At 40.9% G+C, this 20,806-nt stretch overlaps 1 protein-coding gene across 5 annotated transcripts in view; it reads left to right on the top strand.

Annotated features, from left to right (window-relative positions):
* Positions 1-20,806, top strand: part of LIN54 (lin-54 DREAM MuvB core complex component) — a 37,641-nt gene that overhangs the window by 9,265 nt on the left and 7,570 nt on the right. For 3 of the 5 annotated variants that reach the window (XM_038134918.1, XM_038134919.1, XM_038134917.1), the window contains exons 2-7: positions 6,643-7,373; positions 12,942-13,062; positions 15,702-15,847; positions 17,314-17,469; positions 19,683-19,899; positions 20,601-20,674. In XM_038134918.1, coding sequence (XP_037990846.1) covers positions 6,678-7,373; positions 12,942-13,062; positions 15,702-15,847; positions 17,314-17,469; positions 19,683-19,899; positions 20,601-20,674 — 1,410 coding nt within the window. In that variant the 5' untranslated portion in view covers positions 6,643-6,677. The remainder of the gene's footprint in view (positions 1-6,642; positions 7,374-12,941; positions 13,063-15,701; positions 15,848-17,313; positions 17,470-19,682; positions 19,900-20,600; positions 20,675-20,806) is intronic. The other 2 variants (XM_038134920.1, XM_038134921.1) reach the window with 2 other exon arrangements.

Below are 20,806 nucleotides of genomic sequence, written 5' to 3'. Positions count from 1 at the left end.
TAGTTTAATTGTAAAAATAGCTTTTGTACTTGGTGTATAATTGAATTTCTGTGGTAGCATGCTGAGATTCCTTCTATGTGAGAAATAGTTTTGATGTGAAGAAAACAGCTATCGGTCACAAAATAGCTGAGTCTTTAAGTGTATTTGTAGCAGCTGTTGTGGTGAAGGAAGAAGATGCAGTTGTGTAAAACTTTTCTATTTTAAAGACAGTAAGAAATGAATATTTTTTAAAACTTTAGGTTTTTTTTCTTTACAGCATGTGTGCAAAGAACATAATCTCTTTCTTCCGCTATGTATTGGGTTTTTTGGGCAGGAGTGGGTGCTCATTGTGTTTTAAGTGTCTTTGTCAATATTTTGTACTATTATCTGTTAATTATAGCAGCATGGAGAGCTTAGTAACTGCTCCATGGTTGAGTAATTGCAACATGCTTTTATTCCAGTCCATCCCAAGAGCTGGAAGATTAGGAAGAGGAAGAAGAGTGGGTAAATGAATTGCCACTGCAATACAGTGTTTCCACTGGATTGTACTTAAATTGTTGCAGCTTTCAGCTGCTCACAGAATCGCAGTTGGGGTTGGAGGGGACCTCTGGAGATCATTTAGTCTAACAGAACCTAGGGCAGGCTACATGTGTTTGTGTCTAGGTGGGTTTCTGCAGGAAAGGACACTCTGCAGGCTCTCCTTGCAGCAGTTCTAGATAGTGACCCCACTGTTCCTAACTCACCCCAGGGCACCATTGGCCTTCTTGGCCAGAGGGGCACACACTGCTGGCTTGCATGGAACTTCTCCCCTGCAACTCCCAGGTCCTTCTCCACAGAGCTGCTTTCCAGCAGCTCCCCAGCCTGTACTGGTGTGTGGGATTATTCCTCACCAGGTGTAGGCCCTGCACTTACTTTTGATGAATTTTATTAGGTTGCCCTCTGTCCAAGTCTCACTGAATTGTAGCACAACCTCTTGATGTATTAGCCATGCTTCCCAGTTTTGAATCATCCACAAACCTGCTGAGGATGCACTCTGTCCCATCATCCAGTTCATTTAACAAGTTCAGCAGGACCAGACCCAGTACTGACCCCTTGGAGAACACTGCTGGCTGCAGGCCTCCAGCCAGACTCTGTTCCAGATCACAGCCCTTGGCTTCCCTCTTCTGACAACTTTAGTTTAAAACCCTCCTCACCATCCAGACAAGCCTATGGTCAAAGATCTCTTTCCTTTCTCTGTCAGATGGATCCTCCAGTCCTTCACAGATCAGGTTTCTGAAGTGAGTCCCACAATCTGAGCACCCAAACCCCTGCTGGTGGCCAAGGGGTAGCTGGGGCTGCCTTAGCTCCAGCATCTTTCCTACTGTGATGGGTGTTTCCTCTTCAGTCTGTAGAGCCATGAAGCAGTTTGGCAAGGGTTCCTCAGCTTTTGGGAGAAGTCTCTTCCTCCTGCCAGTCTTTGCTGTTGCAAGCCTCCATTCTTCAGCATTATTTCCCTTCTGGGTGTGCTGGTAGGGGAGTTTTTGGCTCTTTGGCTGTGGACTGTGAGTCTCCTGCAGCCTGTGCTGGGAACCAGCCATCCAACTCTTTCCTACCACCTGCTGCAGGAGATGCAACACCTGGGCAGACCTTTTGCAGACAGGTCTGCTACCTGTCCCTGCCGTGGCAGAAAGTTCAAGGCACTGGCGCTTGAGGGCTGGGCATTTCAAATTGCTTAATCTCTTAAGTATTAAGGTCCCAAAAAATAGCATTTTTTTCAGCTCAGCAGCCTTCAGGAGTTTAAATATCTGCCAGGATTGGTGAGTGAAGATAAGCAGAAGCTGAAAAATTTGAAAAGCCTTTAGGCAACTAAAATGTGGTTGGCAGCATCTCTCTCATACTTCTCATTTAAATCATCAAAGATCCATTCTGTATTTCCCCTTTTTCCTCATGTTCTTGCCTTTGTTCTAATGAATAGACTTAGGAATTAAATATACTGTGTTTTTAAACCTTTGCTAGTTAAGGTTTAAATATGAATTTTATGAATGTAACCATGTAATGTGGGATTTTTGAGTTTTAAAACCCTCACATCTGAGCCATAGCCTGCTGGCAGTCCTTTGCTACACCTTGATTGGAAAGAGAAGAGATGGTGTTGGCACATTTTTTGTCTCAGCTATGGAAAATCCAAATGTTACCCCTTTTGTACTGACTAACTTTTGATCCTGCATTCTTCTGTATTCATTTTCATTGGAGTCCACTGTACTTGCAGTGAACAATGACTTGTTAGGTTGTCCACTCTTTTACTTTTCTGCCATTCATCTGACTCAGGTTTTCAGCCTCGTTCTCCTCTTTCTTGAGGGTAGGCTTCATCGTTCTTCTTCATACTTCTTTTTAAGGGTTTTTGCACTGTTTTAGCTCGGAAGTTGAAAATATTTGCTTTTGCTGGCTCTTAAGGGTGCTACTCTCAAGTGTATCTGTCCCAGCTTTAAAGAACTACTAACAGATACTGCTGTATCTGGCAATGATACTTAATTTCACTTAGCATTTTCCTACTGATCCCGAGAGAATCCCTGCTGCTTCAGGGGTACGTTACATGTTGCATTTTTGAGGCTTTTCATTTTGGGTGGTATGGGTTTGTTTTGTACTTCAAAAGGCGTTCCTATAAAAGCTGTTACTGATTTGGTTTCCTTATTTTCTTCTGAAAATGACACTTGGGAATTTGGTTAAAAAGCCAGCATTGCCAGTGACTCAAGGCAAGCCTGGCCAGTGTTCCTAGATGTGTGGAGTTATACCAGAGTGTTGCCATGGCTGAGCACCACCAGGCCAGCAGCCACAAATGGTGATGAGTGCCTTGGCCCTCTGCTCTGTTGTCGTGGCCTTGCTAACATGCATCACCTTCCCAGGAGCTGGTGTAAATCTAGTCTCAGAAGCCTTGCTTCTGTATAATCTGAATTTATAAATGTGTGTTTTGCTTGCAGTACATAGTCTTGCTGGTGGTTTTGTGACCTGTCACCCTACTTGAACTGCTCATGGTTGCAGGCAGGAAGGTTGGCTATTCTTGGTGAAACGGAGACATTTCTGCATGTAATAAAATGCAGTTATTGTAAAGTACAAGACATTATGTCTTGCATTTTGTTTACTTCTTTGTACGTCACTGTGCTTAATTATATTGGGTTTTTTTATTTTCCTGTTTAGTGTGGCTGTTCTGGTATTTTATCAACAAAGATGTTGATGTGATTGATCTCAATACTTTTAACAGAGTTTCTTAGAGATTTTGCAGTGACATGCTAATGATGGAGAAAAAATATCAAAATTCACAGTTACCTGTCAGATACCATTCCGTATTTTTGCCTATAATCCTGATCGTCTTTATCCTCTTCCTTACAAATCCTCTTTATCCTTTACACTATCATATATATATATTTATTTTTCTTCCTGAATATCAAGAACGGGAATCTGTTTTATGAGTAAGATGATCACAGGTGGTTTGCTCAAGATGAGAATTTGTTCCTCTCCTTACCGTGCCTAGCACTTTTCAAAGTTGTTGGTCCAGCACTTTGCTGACGATATGCTTTAGTCTCTAACTTTTTTTTATGTGTTTGGCTGGTTGGGGGTTCTGAGCTAGCTGCGTTTACAAATCTTCATTATGTGAATTTTTTTGTGAACTTTTATTTAATTGTATGGCTATTGTTTTTTAGGCTAAAATTATCTGTTTAGTAATCTGAACCTAGGATATTTGCTGAGTTTCCTAGTCTGAAGCTTAAACACTTGCTTGGTTTAGATTGGCTTTTTCCTTCCGGTTTTGAGAACACATAGTGATGCATCTTTTCAAGGAGTTGTAGTTAGAGCTTGTGCATTATTCAGTACTCAAAACATAGCTACTGAAGTGAAGAAAACTTTCAAGGGTTTAAATAGTTAAAACTATTTGCTACCCTTTCTTGATGATCTCAAGGCTGTTAAGATCTTCAAAGAGGTTGGCACTCTTTTACTGTTGGTAATCGCTTTAGTAGAGGAGCTGGAAAAAGGGAGACTGTATAAAAGCATTAGTAAAAAATAAACAGCTGAACTGTTGAGAAATCATGGCTAGATACCAAGAAGTAAAAATCTGCAGGGACGTTGAAGTTGCCTTTGGCAGCAGTCAGTGGTATAGCCAGGATGAAATTTTCATTGTTGCCTTTCACGTATCTCTTCCAGTCATGTCCAACCTGCAGTGAAGAAATAGAGCCAGTGGGTTGTGTTATGGTTCTTTTTTGCTGTTGTTGAGCGCACTAGCCTGAATACAATAATCGAAGCTAAGTTTAAAATTACCTGAAAACTGCAAAATCTTCCTATGTGATTGCCTAAGTTGTTAATCCAGTAACTATGAGTAATGAATGTTTCTTTCCTTTTCACTTCTCAGTTTCTGATTCCAGACTAGATGTGATATATTTGTTTTTCTTCTGCATTCTGACTTGCAGTAGTTAGTTTGGACTCAAAATGCTGTTTAAAAGTCTGACTCAATGTATTTTAATATAAATATCCTTTCAACTAGATATAGGTATTTAATAAGCACTTACTGCTTTGTAACATAACCAAATGGCAAGGATATTCCTCCTGTGCATGCACATAGCTGATGAACTATAAAACTACTTAGATATATTTAAGTATTTTATGATCATGCTGTTAAAAGATGCTAAGAATGGCCTTTCTTCTTGGGAAAAACATGTACAAATGGAAACCAAAAGCAAGTTATCTAAAACTATTTATAATTACAAAGTGAGGTGGTTTTCCCATGTCTGATTTAGATGATTCTCTCCTTTTCAAACTTGGAGGCAATCATTACATGGATTGTGCTTGACACTAGGAGTCTGGATCCAAGCCCTACATGCATATCAGTATAGAACAGGATGATGCTTTGGTTTGGGGTTTATTTTTTTTGTGTTTGAAATGGTTTGAAGTTTTACTATCTGAGCCGCAAGCCTTTGCAAGTTGCTGAGGTGACAGTCAAGGGACACAGCTCAGAAGAAGACCTAGTGACCTTAACATATGCTGTCTTCAAAAACAGTCTACTTTTGAGTAATCATCTATGCAGTTAACCTATTTGACTTTAAGGCAGCAATGTGATACTATTGCTAATGTGTCCCTCTGGCTGTTTTGTCTAGGGCTGCTTACCAGGGCTGGCATCACTGTGCAGGCATTACTGGGGGACAAATGCTTTCCACAGGAGGTATTTCTGGCAGTGACATCAGATAACTTTGTATCTTTAAATGCCTGCCAATAAGTGAGCCGTGAGTTTGACTGTCAGCGGAGTTCTTTCAGAGCTCAGGCTTCTTGAGTGTCCGGGCAGTTTGGTCTGGCTGGCACTCTGAGGTGAGGGGGGTCAGAGTGGCACCCTTGGCAATCAGGGAGGCCAGGACTGCTCCAGCATAATCTCTGGAGCTCAACATGGAAACCGTGTAATTCTAGCAGGGTTTTTTTTTTCCCCAGTCCTTCCACCTTGTGGGTGAAATGCAGCTGTTCTGTAGTTAGCTGCTGTGCAAAACGAGCCCACGTCGACTTCAGAGGAAATCATGTCACCCCTGCATTTGGTCAGTGTTTTCACTGGCACAGTTCCTCATGAATTACTATTAAAACTCAGCTCTGCTTTTCCTAGCAAGTAGGAAACAGAATTTGCAAGGGTTTTGTCCCCTTGAGCTTATAATTAGTACTCAGGAGCATGTAGGCAGACCCACGTGCTGTGCTCACCCATCCAGGGCCCAAGTGTGCTCACGGGGTCAGCAAGTGCAGATCAGCTTAATAAGGCATTTTCTGTTTTCAGACTCTTGACACCGATACAGCTTTAGGGGAATGGTACAGTGTGGCCATTTCCAGCAATGTCTGTAAGGTTTCTCAAGTGGAAGTGACTCTGTCTTTGAATCTCACTGCAGGGGTTTGTTTAATATATAATTTGGGTGCTCTTAAAAAATTCCTTTTATTTTTCATATGGTGTGTTATTTGTTTTGTGTTTAGAATGCCTTCCAAATTAATCATGAATTTGTGTGTTATATTTTTTGGTGAGTATCGAGGAAAAAAAATTACTGAACTCTTCTTTTCATAGCCTGCATCATGGGATTATCTCTTCATCTTGTGAGTGGCAGGGCTTTGGCTTGATCCTGTGGTAGGTGGCTGTTGATTGACCTTTTGGGGTTGTTTAAGTCCATCACTAAACAGTCATTTGTTTTTCTGAGATTTCCAAAATGGAAATTTGGCAAGAATGTTACGTTTGGTATGGATAACAAGTCTCTTGAGCAAGATAACCTGGTAATCAATGTTGGCATGTATGAAAAGACATCATCATCTATTAGATTTTTTTAAAAGCTGTTTAACTCTTGCTTTATACTTCAGTGAGTTTAAATGTCTATGCCCATGTTTTCAGGGGGAAAACACTGCTTCTTTGTGTACTGTGGTGTGAAGAGTAGACTGGTAATGCCTTTATTTTACTTCAGTGAATTATATTGTAAAGGTTTGATATAAGTTATTACGGAGACTAAATTCAGCTTAGTGTGTTACATTTTGATGAGTCTTTTTTTCCCATGATATCCTTCCTGTGCATGCACAATACTTTCAGTCTGGAAAAATTTGACTGTATTTTCTTCTTTGGTAATATTATTCATAAAGCTTTGAAATTATGTGTTTTCTGGAAGCCAATAACTTTTTAAAATATTGCAGTACCTGCTCCGGCCATCACTGCCACAGCTACTAAAATGGAGGTGGTTTCAGCAGAAGTCAACAGCTTGCTCCCTGAGGAAATCATGGACACCGGCATAACTGTGGTGGAAGATGACAGCATCGAGGCTGTTATCGTGTCGTCGCCCATGGGAGGAGAGTCTATTCCCATGGAAACAGAACTGGAAGAAATAGTGAACATAAGCACCACCAGCGACTCCTCAGCCACGACTACAGCCACGGTCACCACGGAATCAGTTCCTGCGCCCAGCAGCCACTCAGGAGATGCAGCACTGACCCCCACAGCCCCGAGCCCTGATGTGAATGCAGCTGTAAAGCCTGCCTTTCCAGGTGGCCTCCATAAACTTGGTGCTCAGACCCCCGTCACTATCTCAGCTAATCAGATTATTCTGAACAAGGCCACTGATATTAAAATAGGCAGTCAGAGTATTAAACCAGATGGGCAAAAGCTGATTGTAACAACTTTGGGCAAGTCTGGCCAGCCTATTGTTTTAGCATTACCCCACAGCCAGCTCCCGCAGTCGCAGAAGGCCGTGTCCCAAGCCCAGGGTGGAGACTCCAAGGTACAAGGCCAGCAGATCAAAGTTGTCATTGGAGGTCGGTCGGAAGTGAAACCTGTTGTGGGTGTCTCAGCTTTGACGCAGGGAAGTCAGCTGATAAATACTGCGGCCCAGCCCTCTGTCTTGCAGTCCCAGCAAGTAAAAACAGTACAGGTAAAATGAGTTATGCTGATGAAACATCTTAAAACCAGTTCTGTTGCTGCAATTGTTGTCTGTTTCCTGCACTGATTGACACACTGTTGCTTTCAGCCTTTGCATTTATTCTTTGTATTAAAAAAATACAATGCTGCTCTTAGCCCATGCTTTCATCTGTGGATGCGTTTGCCATTTTATGCTGTTTGCCTCTAGCTACTGTCTAGAAACTTAGGGTTTGCCTCAGATAAAGTGAACTATTCAGTAAATTTAAGTTAATTTTCTCATTATTTTTATTTTATAAAAATAAATTCTACATACTTTCAGGAAGACTGAATCCACCTTTATATGCCTGTTGTTGTTTATTCAAAGTATACACTCCTTTATGGTAGAGTAGCATCTGCCTATTACGTTCAGTTTGTTTAAATACACTCTCTGAAAAAACTTCTAGCATCTGAAAAAGAACAGAAGGGTGTCTTGTCTGCCTCAAATCTAGTTAGCTAAAGCTGAACATTCAAGGTTTTGTTCCCAATCTCTGGCATGGTTCTTGAGATATTTGAAACCGCAGACAATCTGCTTGGATCTGAAAATGTGTTGAAAAGACTTGGGTTGTGACCCAAAGGGTCTGATTCTCATCTGTTATGTGGCAGAACTAAATGTTTGTGACTTCCTTCTATTGGCAGTGAGGCAGAAATAAGACTTCTTAAAGTGAAGAACAAGTAGAACTCAATGCAGGGTATGATGGAAAAATATTTATTTTACTGTCTAAATGAAATGAGAAATTAAACACTTAAGTATGCTATTAAAAATAATCAGCTGCCCATAAAAATGACAAAGTTTAAGACTTTTATTAGCCAAATGTTCCTTGATAAGTATTTCATGGCAGGTGAATAAGATCAATTCTAAATATTTTCTTTAAAGTTGCAGATGATTCCTGCACCAATTTCTGTCTCCATTGTTGTTGTGACATATACCTGGAAACATATTTAATAATGGCCATTTGAAACATAAATGATTGTCACTATAGTTTTCAAGAGAGTCTTTGCTCTTTAGTTATCATAGGAACATTTAAGAGTGGATCAGTTCCTGTTACTTGGCTACAGTATTCACTGCCAAGTGTCAGGTACAGGAAACTGGGGAGAATGACTTAGCTGTGATGTGGTTTTTCCTTGCATGAGATTTGTGCTGTCAGTGACTGAAATCAGTGGCTTGGCCATGGACCTCTGTGATTTGTCACTGGGATTTCTGCACGTTCCTTAGCAGAAGCTCTTACTAATGGACTTGCATCTGTTTTTAAATCTAGTTAATTGCAGTTTGAGTAAATTTGTTTTGTTGTGGTTTCTTTTTGTTAAGCCATTGGTTCCCTTTGCAAAACAGATTGAATTGTTAGCACTTGACATTCCTTTATTCCCACAAGGAGAGGAGGAAGTAGAAATGAAAAGCAAGAAGACAAGGTTAACACCTGATATTGCAGCAGAAATGATTGCATTAGCACTTCATAGACAGTGCTTTTCCCTGTAGAAAATTTCTGAAGTATCTGAGTGACATATGAGGCTGGGTGAGAGAGTCTGGCTTTACTCTACCCTGAATGACAGGGGAGGTAACCCACACCTTCAGTCCCTGTCTTGGAAAATGAAGTGATTCTTTTACCCCATCACCCTGACTGAGCCCCTTACGCTTTCAGTGAGTGGAAAAGGAGCCTGTGAATGCCTCCCTGACTCCCCGTGGGTCTTGTGTAATTTATCTCTTGTGAATCAGGTATTTCAGATGGGAGGGCAGCACAAGACTTTGACTTGGTGTGGAGAATGAACTGGTACAGATTAGATGACAGAAAGCTCCTATCAGTTCTTGTGGTCACTATCATAAAGGCTTTGCATATCATTAGAGAAACTCAATTGCCTTGACATCTAATCTAATCTAATCTTGTAATCTAATTGTGATAGCTGTAGTCTCAGCACCTGAGGCATAATTGGTAGAGTTCAGCAAAATGTTTCTTGGAATTTGACTCCTTCTCTGCTTACAGTTCTGGATGTATGAGACTGTGAGGTGTTAAGTGTGGCAGGGCTTTTGGCCTCATCTCTATCCAGAGGTTAATTACTGTCCTTATAGCAGCTTGTCCTGATTTAGCTGAAACTAGTGCCACGGATGTGTGGAAAAAAACTGCTGGGCAGGTACATCTGCTGTCAGCCTGTGGCTCCTGCCTGCCCACAGCCTTAAAAGTGGTGGTGTGCCTGCTGCTCTGCTGCTTTAGTTCAGTGTGTGAAGCAGCAGTTTGGCCTTGCACATGGCTCTAACCAGGTGTCCAGAAGTATCACCATGGCTGCTGTTAAGTCTGCCTTGTGCTTGTTTTGTGTGGAAACTGGCTCTGGTTTTATCAGTCTCCATAGCATTGTTGCTACCATGGCAAGGCAGCTGCTAAGCCATCATTGTGGCTTTATTTCATCACTGAAAAGGGACCTTGTGCACTCCCTAACCTCAAACTCCCATTCCTAGCTCAGTTTCTTCATCTCTGAAGTTAAGGTGTTCTTTTCTATTTCTAGAGTCCCTGATTTTTCATGCTATGCCAAATACAAATGACATAGAGAGTTGGTACATGGACAGGCTCCTAACAGGTCATCTAGGGAGTGGATTTATAGTGTATTAGCTCCTTTGTGGTAGCTGACTGTGGATATCGAGCAGTAAATGTGAGGTATGAGTGTGCCTATTTCTGTATGAATACTGCAGAGTCTGAAAGCGAAGTCCAGCCATATGAACTTGCCAGTTCATCTTTAGTGAAGAGTGTTTAGGAAGACAGAACTTGACCCTTGAAGTCAAGTTGCCTGCAGGTAAATCTCTTGACTTCTGTAGGGGAAGGAAGGTTGGTGTGTGCTCCTAAATACAATAACATTGCAACAGAAGAGCTTGTTGCTCCAGGGATTATATTTGCAGTCTAACTCAAAGTAACTTGCAGAGGGCATGCTTAGCTTACATAGGCAGGAGGATAATGTTGAGCTCCTTGTGATCAGTACAGGCAATGGCAGAGTGCTCCAGAGAACTTGTCCATTTTGAAGTATCAAAGGGGCATCTTGATTATTTCCTCTGGCTTCTCCAGTCTTTACTGAAATGAGCAGTGAGTTTCCCAGAGGTGCCAAGAAGCTTCTCCCTGGTGGCTGGGGTTATCTAGTGCCATAAATCTCAGCAATGCTTGCTTGGCAGCAGGTGGGGGCAGGAGTGCTGTTCCTCATTTGTAACCAACCACGTTTGTCTTGCTGTTTCCTAAGCCCTGAGGGGATTCACTTGTTTATTAGACTTCCCTCTTTGTAGACAAACAGTTCACCTAAAGAGCAGGGGGACATTTATTTGAGGTGGATACTGCAAGTCGAATATGAGGGAAGCAGGGCTACTTGTGTTGACCTGTTATTTTGGGATTTTTAAGTTTTTTTCTGAAATACTTTGTGTTAATGGTCAGTAGTATTTTACACACATTCATGGAAGTAATTTAAGCACGTTTCCTGACTTTTTCTGGGAAACAACTGCTGTTATCCAGAGTTGGCTGTTCCTGCTGAATGCTTATCATGTTCTGAGCCAGACTTAGCTCTCAATTCAGAGAAAAAGCAATAGCAGTTTAATTGCAATAATACCTTATGGTCAAAGTAAGATTAATTTAAGCAAAATAGAAATCTCAAATCAAGCAGATGAAATGAGTACAATTGATCAGAAATTAAAGTGTGTCCAAGCTGAGAAAAAAAAGTTATGGATAAAATGCCTGCTTGTCTATTAGCTGTTCATGTGCTAAGATAATTAAATCCTTGAAATTTAAAAATTGCTTTGAGTTAAATTTGTGAGCAGGGCTGTGAATGAAGCTTCCTTCTTCAAACAACTTATGTTTCAAAGTTTTAGTTAATATATTTCCAAAAAGAACAGGTTTATTTCTCCTCTGTTCCATTTTAAAGCCTTCACAATTGTATATCTCTGCCTGAGGAACAGCATATTTGTTCTGTGATGGAGCTTTCCTCTGAGGGGCACTTGTAGTGTAACTGTGGAGCAGCACGTGGCTTCCTTTAAATGAAATCCATTCTCTGGTGGTGCCTGGTGTCAGAGCTGCTCCTTGCTGCCTTCCCTGGCCGGGTGTAGCTCAGGCACACAGAGGTGCCCTTGGCTTTCCACAGCAGCCTGGAGGGCTCCACTGCCATAGCAGAGGGGAGCTCCAGCTTCCCTGGCTGTGCCATGACTGTGCTGCTGGGAGCTGGGGCAGCCTCTCGTGTGCTTTTTGTGGAGCAGCTGAGGAATTTGTTATGTGCTGCTGAATACTTTGAATGTTTTTGCCTTATGTGGTTGTAAAAAAAGGTGTTTTCAGGCAACAAATTCTATAGATAGGGTTTTGTGGAGGAAACCATAACTTCCAGCCTACTCAATTGCTTCATTTGAACATTTGTAACTGTCTCAGGCTGTCAAAATTAGCTGTCAGCTCTGTATCTTTGCACATCAGGCAGATTTCTGATCCAGCTGCTTGAGGGGTGGCCCTGTGCCCTTGAGAGGTGGCTCCCCACGTGGATGTTAATGTTGTGCCTCTCTGATATTGCTGGAGTTGATGGCTGGTGCCCACTGGATGTGGTGGAGGAGAGGCAGGATGTGCCTCAGCTGTGGGTTGGGCAGGTGTAAGGGCTTCAGTAAATGTGAGCACACAGCCTTCCAGCGTGCTCACATAGACTCAGGCCACATCCACAGGCAGCCCCTGCAGTCAGCAGGTTAAAAGTCTTTGGAAAAAGTCAACCTTTAAATTGAACTATTCACTAACTAGGTACCAATGTATAAAAACTGTCGGAATAAATGCAACTGGTAGTTAACTTCTCTCAGCGTGGAAGGGGAGAAAAATCTTGTTTAAAACTTTTAAGACTATATACTCCTGCTTGAAGATTTCAAGCTGAAGATTTCAAGCTGAAGTGATGTGTTATTGAATTGGTGTCGATGTTCTTGGTCCAGCTGTGTTTCTGGAGACTGGATTGCAGGATGGAAATAGATCCCCTTATACCTGGAGGTAGCAAACAGATTTGTTCTTGGCTAGTGAGTACTCAAAACTTTCAGGCACTGATGATCCATGTGCTTTTGGGGAACTGTTGCAGAAAGCATTTTCCCCATTTGCAAAACAAGTGTGCTGCTATGTCAGAATCGTCAAGAGATATTTCAGAGCAGTAGTGGTCATATTTAAATCACTGGGGACAAGTTTTGTCCTGGTTGGCTGAAAAAGAAGTGACTTGATTTAAAGCTTCAAATGCCGAGAGTTGTTCAATTAATTTTGACATTTTTATGTAGACCAACCGCACATAAGAAATAATTTCAGCATCTTGATGTTTGCACAGAGAACTATCTTCTGAAAAAGCTGAGAAGGATTTGGCTATCCTACTTTGGTAGCTAGCATTCTGAAGTGTCAAAAATAATCTCCTAGTTCTTTCCATAAGGAGAAGTGGAGATGAAATGCAAGAGACACAGTTATTCTTCTAATTATGTGTGCAAGTATTGCCCTTTTTATTTTTTTATGTACTTAACAATACAATAATTCAGATCCAAAATGCTCAAGTTACTTTAGATCTTTTTTCCTCCATCTTTTAGATTGCGAAGAAGACTCGAACCCCAACTTCTGGCCCGGTGATCACCAAGCTGATATTTGCAAAACCAATCAATAGCAAAGCTGTTACAGGGCAGACCACTCAAGTGTCACCAGTCATTGCAGGTTGTACTACTTTGACTTGTTTTGCTTTGCCATTTTTAAAGGCTTTTCAAAGAAATGGTAATTGTAGAAATTCTTCTGTCTCAACATTTTTACTGCAGTTTCTGTCAAAGTATGTCAATCAATTAAAAAAAATCAGAAAACATTTTCAGTAGAAGCAGATAAATGCAGTTGTTGGTACCTTTATACTTAGCTCATTTAGAATAATCTTGGTAATTGCAAAGTTGCTTTTACTGCAAGGTGTTTTTACTTCATGGATTTTGGGGAGGAGAAGAAAAATACCCCAGAGCCAGAGAAAAGATTACTTGATGAACAGAAAGTATTTGTAGAAACATTTTATAAATACACAGGGGGAAAGGGAGACGCATGTTTTTGTATTACTTTAATCTGCTTATAGTTGGACTTAAATGTAATACATGAAAGTAACAGAAAAAAAAAATGTTTGAACTAAGAAAGTGAATAAAGTGTTGTTCTTGTTAGTTTGCTCAGCTACTTCAAAAATAATGATTGCACGAGTGTCCAGGAAAGTAATTAAGGCAAATAACAAATAGTCTTTCCCTTTGGAAAACAACTCTGTATATCCTTATAAAAAAATAAAAGCCCAACCAACCACAGAACAACAGCAAAAACACCAACAAAATTAAAGAAAAATTCACGGTGTAATACCTTGTTTATAATGGCAGTGTATCTGTTGCTAAACATCTTAAGCATCTAATTTTTCTGAAAAAGACAAATGTAGGAAGCTGGATTTGTCATTAGAGCTTTGAAGGATGTCTAACTGCTTACAGATTTATCAGCCTAGGTAGGCCTAAAATCTCTCCCAGGTATTTAAAATTTGTTAAGTCTTTACAGCACTGGGACTTGGGCTGGTTTTAAAAAGGATGCAACTGTCTCCTGTATTCAGAACACTGATAGGTAACAGCGAATGGCACAGAGCTGGAACATAATCTTTTTCTCGAGTGTTTCAGGTGAAAGAGGAATTCCCCATCCCAACTCCCCAGTTTGTCCCCTTTCTCAAATTCCCTACCAAATATATAGATCTGTAAGAAGATTGCTATGCTTATAAATACTTGAATTAAGTTGTTTGTGTGTTTAAAAAAACAATACAAACAAACAAAAACCCAACCCAAAACCATTCAAAATGACTTGCAGTTTTTAAATCAGTATTTTGAAAAATCACCTGTGCCTGAGCCATCACTAAAACTATCACTGGGAGCTAAAGTTGTTTCATTAATTGAGAGGGAAATCTGCAAATATTGTTTTTCCCCTCACCATTCCAAACAGCCAGCACAGCTTGCCGGCTTTGAGAGGCTGGCATCACTTTAGAGAAGGTGTAACATTTGTGTTTTTGTTTTGATTTTTTTATGCATGTTTTCATGAATCTGATAAATATTTTTAATTGCCTAGAAATTCCTGCAAGCTGAGGTGGAAGTTGTAATTTTGAAAGACTTGTCAATATAAGCAACCAGATTCTCTTTAGGAAGCTGATGCCAAGCAGGAGATGTAGTGAGAAGGGGAAAGCTGTCACCAAGAAAGTATCTCAGAGGATTGAAACCTCTAGATGGTGAAATTCCCCACAGATTGACATTCTTCAGGTTGCATGTGGCTTTAGCAGCTGCTGGCAACTATCTGTGCTGTTAGTTAGACTGCACAAAAGTGGTTATTTTAGAGCATACAGACTTCAGAGGAAATTAGCTTGCCATGAGGATAGTGCTTTTTCTTGTTAGTTCCAGTTGACTTTAATTGTTAAGCCACTAGTTGATTTTGGATGGAAAAGTTATGCTGGTATTTGTTTGTTTCTTTTTTATTTTTATAAATGTAGTACAAGAGAATGGGTGACAGAAGCTATGACAGAAATGAGTCTGAACCAAAGTGGAGCAGAGGAAAGCTCAGTGGTCAAGCATTCTTTGGAAAGAAACTTAGAAAGTATGGAAAAAAATCTGTTTTCCATTCTGGGAGTTTGCAATATTCCTGAAACTGATGTCATGATTTGGAGCTACTGTTTTTGATGTTTACTCTTCTTTGGCGTTGGAAAAAGAGAGAGAGTATATGACACACACGAGAACATGGGTGGTAGTGCAACTAAAAACTGTTAGGCAGTGAAAGAGGCAGCCATCAACAGAGAAAAGAAAAAAAACCAAAAACCTCAGAGCTGATTTTAGACAGACCAAACATCTTTTTCTTGGTCACTGTAACACAGCTCGTGTTTGATGGCTGAGGTTTCAAAGGAAGTAGTCCCCCACAGATGCTCAGTTTCTCTGTGCATTGGCAGCAGCCCAGGGCTTTCCCAGGAAGCTGCCAGCTGGCTGGGTGTTTGTGTGTGGTGCAGGTGTACTGGAGAGCTCTGCTCCTCAGGATGCTGTCCTGGCTGTCAAGAATTGTCAGCGGAATGGCACAGAAAGCTCAATGTGCACTTTGGCTCTTTTTTTTAAGCCTGAACAAGCTGTCTTTTTGTTTGTAATAACAGCACTTATTTTCTTCTTTGTTGCTAAATCTAACTTAAAGAATGCCAGTGTCCTTCCTGTCAGGTCATACACTCTCAGAAAGTAGGGATAAATTACACAAATGGCAGGGAAAACTTTGCTTTAAACGTTACTGTGACCAGGGATAACTGGAGCTGATGGTATCTTCGTTGTTTATAGGTAGGGTTTTTTCACAGTCTGCTCCAGGGACACCACCAAAGACAATAACCATCTCTGAGAGTGGAGTCATTGGATCATCTTTGAGTACAACAACACAACAGACACCGAATAAAATAGCTATCTCACCACTCAAATCCCCCAATAAGGTAAGGACCTGTTCTGGCTGCAGCCTTCTATCCCTCCTGCACAGTGGTCTGAATGGAGCTCTCTGTGTCTATGCTACAAGCTGTTTATTATCTCTCCAGAGATAATAAACATGTCTCCAGAGTCCATATAAATATCTCCAGAGTCTCCATTTTGAATCACAATGCTCTATGGTAATGCCCTAATTTAGATTTTTTTTCAACTGGCTCTCTTACTATGATATGCATTACTGCATAGTTTCCCATTCCTGCCATTTCTTGCCATTCCCTAAGCATTGATTCTGAGAGCAGCTGTTCCCTCTTAGCCAAGCACTCAGACTATTTTTAATGCCTTCATAAAACATCAACAGGCTGTTCAAGAGACCTCAATAATATTATAGGTCAGCACTTACTAACCATTGCCTGCTACTGCACAGGCAATTTAGTCTTCCCTGATCACTTCTGAAGTAAATGAGATTTGCAGTGGTCCTTGCACACAGCTGGAGATTGGCACAGGTCAAGGTGACACTTGTGTTTTAGATTTGATAATTGTCTTGAGAAGAGGAGTATTGCTGGAGAAAGGGAGATAGGGGGACAAGATGCACAGTGCAGGCAAACTAAAATATCATTAATAAAAAGCAAATTAAGAATAAAGAATTATTTCAGTTTGGCTATGCTTTAGTGATGCAATGTTATACAGATGGAGTAGAAGACTTGTGTTGGACAATTATTAGTAAGAGAAGCAACATAAAGAAGTTAATTTTTATTCTAAAGTTACTTTTTTTTAACTAGGAGTGAGTGTGAAAAGATTCTTTAGGGTTACATCTTGAATTTACTGTCGATAAGTAATGCTAAGTATCTGATTTTTCTTAAAACATAAGGAAGTTCAGAACAAAAAGTAGAAAGCCAGCCTTGGAAGGGGTGTGGTTAGGTAGAGTGTTTAAACACTGTGCTCTGCAGAAATATGGTCAGAAGATTGGATCTCCGTGGGAAACTGCAGTGTAGATTCGAAAGTACTGATGTTCTTATACTTTGACTGAATCAGTCGTGTGAAGTGAGAATTTTATTTTCTTTTGAACAGCTTTTCTTTAAAATTCCTATTTATGATGAAATAGTCATTGTACCAATTATAATGCCTTTATTTAGAAGATCCCTCTTGACAATGCTCAGGCTTTAATGGGATAATTTCCTTAAAAAAAACCCGACAAAACAAATGGAAAAACCACCCCTTACTTCCACCCAGATGTTGTGCTAGATTTCTGCAGGAGCCTTTTGGTGCTGGAAACCAGTGGTGCCTTCAAGTTCCAAAGGGCTCTATTTATTGTTGTCACAGCTGGACCCGTGTGAGTTGTGGTTAAATGCAGCGCCCTCGTTCACAGAAAGAGCTCTGTTCTGGTGGAGAGATGTGCTGTCCTGAGGAGGGGAATGTGTATGTACAGGGTCCTGTATCCTGCACAGAGGTTTAAACTGCTTTTTGTTTTGCCAAGCAGCTAACAGTGGTGTCAGTGGCCTCCCAGCCTCCCACCTCCCCCCAGAAGACGGTGGGCGTCCCACTGAATGTAGCGTTAGGACAGCAGATCCTCACAGTGCAGCAGTCAGCACCCTCCTCCCCTGGGAAGGCTATAGTCAACCACACAACCACCCAGGTACAGACTGACTTTCCTTTGTCTTCTGCTGTGTCTGTGTTATTGCTTGCTGGAAACTGCAGAGTTGGATCACGGGCTGGCAGCGGTCTGTCTGCCGGTGTTCTTGGAATGGTATTTGCTTAGGAACTGGCAAAAGTAATGTCCCAAGGAGTGTGTCCTTCTTCAGTTGAGGGGTGCAAACCATTGCAAGCCCATATGAGGGCGTGCTGTTAGAAAGTAGCTTTCCAACCTGGAAAGCTCCACTTGGTGCAAATTCTTGTTTCTGTCTACCGAATCTCCCAAGTCACATGAAGAACTCTGTGAGATGAGGAAGAGTTCTTTGGGTGAACTTCTGAAAATGTTTCTAGGCCAGGTATTTCTGAGGTTTGCCGCAGTGGAGTTCAAATTCCTGCTGTAGAGGTCTGGGCTGAAACATACAGAACCAGAAATTATTTATTTCCCATGTTTCATTTCTAGAAAAATGGGGTTTTCCATAATAGCCTTTATAAATAGTTTTGCATTAATTAATCACAAGACAAAACTGACCTTTCTTACAAATGACAGTTTTTGCTGTTTTCCTCTTCTGTGATCTTTTTCTATCACAATAGCTGTGCTCTTGTTGTGGTAAACATGAAGGGATGTGTATGGGTGTAAATATATCTAGAGGAGGGATATAGCTGGAAGTGGACGCACACGTACAGCATGAGACCAGAGACTCAGACAGATTTTCCCAGTCTTATCTTACTGATACAGGAAATAATTGGAATGCTGATATGGGAATATGGACACCATAGAGATTTGGACTGTTTTTTTTCCCCAGGGAAATCTTTATTCTGAAGTAGTTGTGAAAAGGTTAAGTCTCTCTAATGCAAGCACCCTATGTAAGAACATGGAAATGTCTGTGGAAGTTCTGTTGCAGAGCTATCTGACACAACACAAGGGCTTCACCTGTCTTCACTGGGCTGAAGAACATGCCTTTAGAAGAACTGTCCCTTGAATTTTACAATTTTCCCAGTTGTCCTGGGATAGCAGCTGCTCATTTGTGTGCTAGAGAGAACTGGTCTCCCTTTGATAATGTCTATGACTGTGCTTGCACATAGTGCTTATTTTGATGTTCTGGCTTGTTAAGGTATGAAATATCTTAAGAAAAATAAAAAATCCCAAGAAAACACCTTTTAGAAGAGCAGGGTTGTTTTTCTAGTAAAATGTGTGCAAATTGAGATTTCATTCATGTAGTTGCTGAAAGCTGGGCAGCTGGGAAAATGTTCTCATAAGCATTCACATCATACTGTCAACCAAGTGTAATACTTAAACTTGATGTCAAGGACAATATGCTTTATACCAATAGTAAAAGATACTGAGAATAAACACCTGAGCTCTAAGAAAAGTTAAATGGAAAGAGAAAAAAGAAGAAATCAAGGTTTAAGGTTGAGCAAGTCTGGGAAAAGAGGCTGTTATCAAACCAGTAGACTTATGAATGTGTATAAATGAAATAAAGCTTTCTTCTTATTAGTTTGCAGTATGAGAAAAGTTGGAAAGATGAGCTTTTGCAAATTCCAGCTGTACGGTAGCACAGGTCTGCTGAGCTCCCTTTCTTTCAGCATTTTGCCTTTTTTCTTAATGAATTTGTTTTGCTACTCCTCATTGTTCTTGCTTCTTTCATTTCTCAGCTTGTACTCTTTCTGATGTCCATCAGTTATGGATTCTGTTCCCTTTTCCTCTCAAGGGTTGCACAGTGATTTCTGTGGATTAACTACAAACTATCTTAACAGGACATATCTGTACACACGCAGATAAATTACAATGCAGTCCAGACAAACTGTTCTGCAAGTTCTTACCACGTGCTTTTAATAGTAGGAATATTTCTATGTTTGGTTGTTTGATTGTGGAAGACAAACTGAGCCATGTTCTCTGTAGTCACTGGAAATAGTTTTGGCAGATGTTGTATCTTCTGAAGTGGGCTGAGTCACCCTACTCATGTAAATACTAGTTTACTTTGGTGTTTGGTTTAGAGTATTGAAAATAGAACTGAGTTTACTCTGAGCTGTTGAGAGGCATTTAATCCCTTTGCATCTATTTTACTCTTGAAAGCAAAAAGAGGGGGTAACTGTCTTCCCTCTCAAGGGTACGAATGGTATGCTAGAGTTGCTCACTAACAAATTGAGAAATAAACATGCTGATGTTCTTTCTGCCTTTGTACAAGTAACTTTATACTGTCTGTGTTGGCTTAACAGGCTGTGAAATCAGCAGTGCAGACCATTACTGTAGGAGGAGTGGGTACATCTCAATTTAAGACAATTATCCCCTTGGCAACTGCACCCAATGTTCAGCAGATTCAGGTACCTGGAAGCAAGTTCCATTATGTCAGACTCGTTACTGCCACAACAGCCAGTAGTTCAACCCAATCTGCCAGTCAAAATCCCAGTACGAATACTCAGCCTCTGCAGCAGGGTAAGTGCTGGTCGTGACATTGTCTGAAGCCTCTGTTGGGTTTTTCTTTCATGTTTTTTTCTGTAACAATTAAAATGAATACATAACAGAGATCTGTGAAGACTGCCAGATGTACTTGGTTTTGTGGTAAGATTTCCATAAATTCCATATTCTGCTGCTACCTCTGGTCTGTATGTGAAAATGCTCCTTTGTGTCCAACTGCTCTGTAGTTGGGCCTGAATCCTGGGAACATTTTAGGTTGCTTTTCCCTAGCTGACCAGATTTGTGGGTGGTTCATGGCCTCTCCCATCTCCTCTATATGAAGAGCGTGAAGGCAGGACAGCCCACAAGCATATTGCCAAAACTCCTGTAACATGAAGATACTTCCATGTAAATTGCTTTAGAAGTGTCAGGTGGTTTTGCTGGTTTCTGTCCATGCTTTCCAGAGGGGTGATGGAATAAAAGATTTCAAAGGAAAAGGGATGTAAGGGAAATCCAGTGTCCAGAGGAGGTTTGCACCCTGACTGATTTTTTAATCCATTGCTGTGAAATGTGTGCCAAAGACCTGTTTACAAAGGTTTTGTGTAGACCAGGGTTGCATGCCATGAGTTACAGTGTTAAGTAGCTCTGCCTCTGCATTATGCACATGTGAAAGTCTGGAGGGCTGAACTGTGGACTTGGAGTGACTAACACATTCATATGATGTTGTTTCTTGACACCAGCGAAGCCCGTGGTGGTGAACGCGACCCCCGTGCGTATGTCAGTTCCCATAGTACCAGCACAGACTGTCAAACAGGTGAGTTGGGTTTAAGTCATGTAATAGTCCTGACCTGGTTTGGCTGGACAGGAAAAAAGTCTGCTTCCAGCTCTGTAAAGAACTGTTCTACTAATCAAAGTGTGTTCTGAATGACTGAAACACTGATTTCAT

This window comes from Motacilla alba, chromosome 4, assembly GCF_015832195.1.
Source record: "Motacilla alba alba isolate MOTALB_02 chromosome 4, Motacilla_alba_V1.0_pri, whole genome shotgun sequence".
Lineage (NCBI taxonomy): Eukaryota > Metazoa > Chordata > Aves > Passeriformes > Motacillidae > Motacilla > Motacilla alba.
Note: the sequence above shows the minus strand (reverse complement) of the source record. Positions and strands in the feature narration are given on the sequence as shown.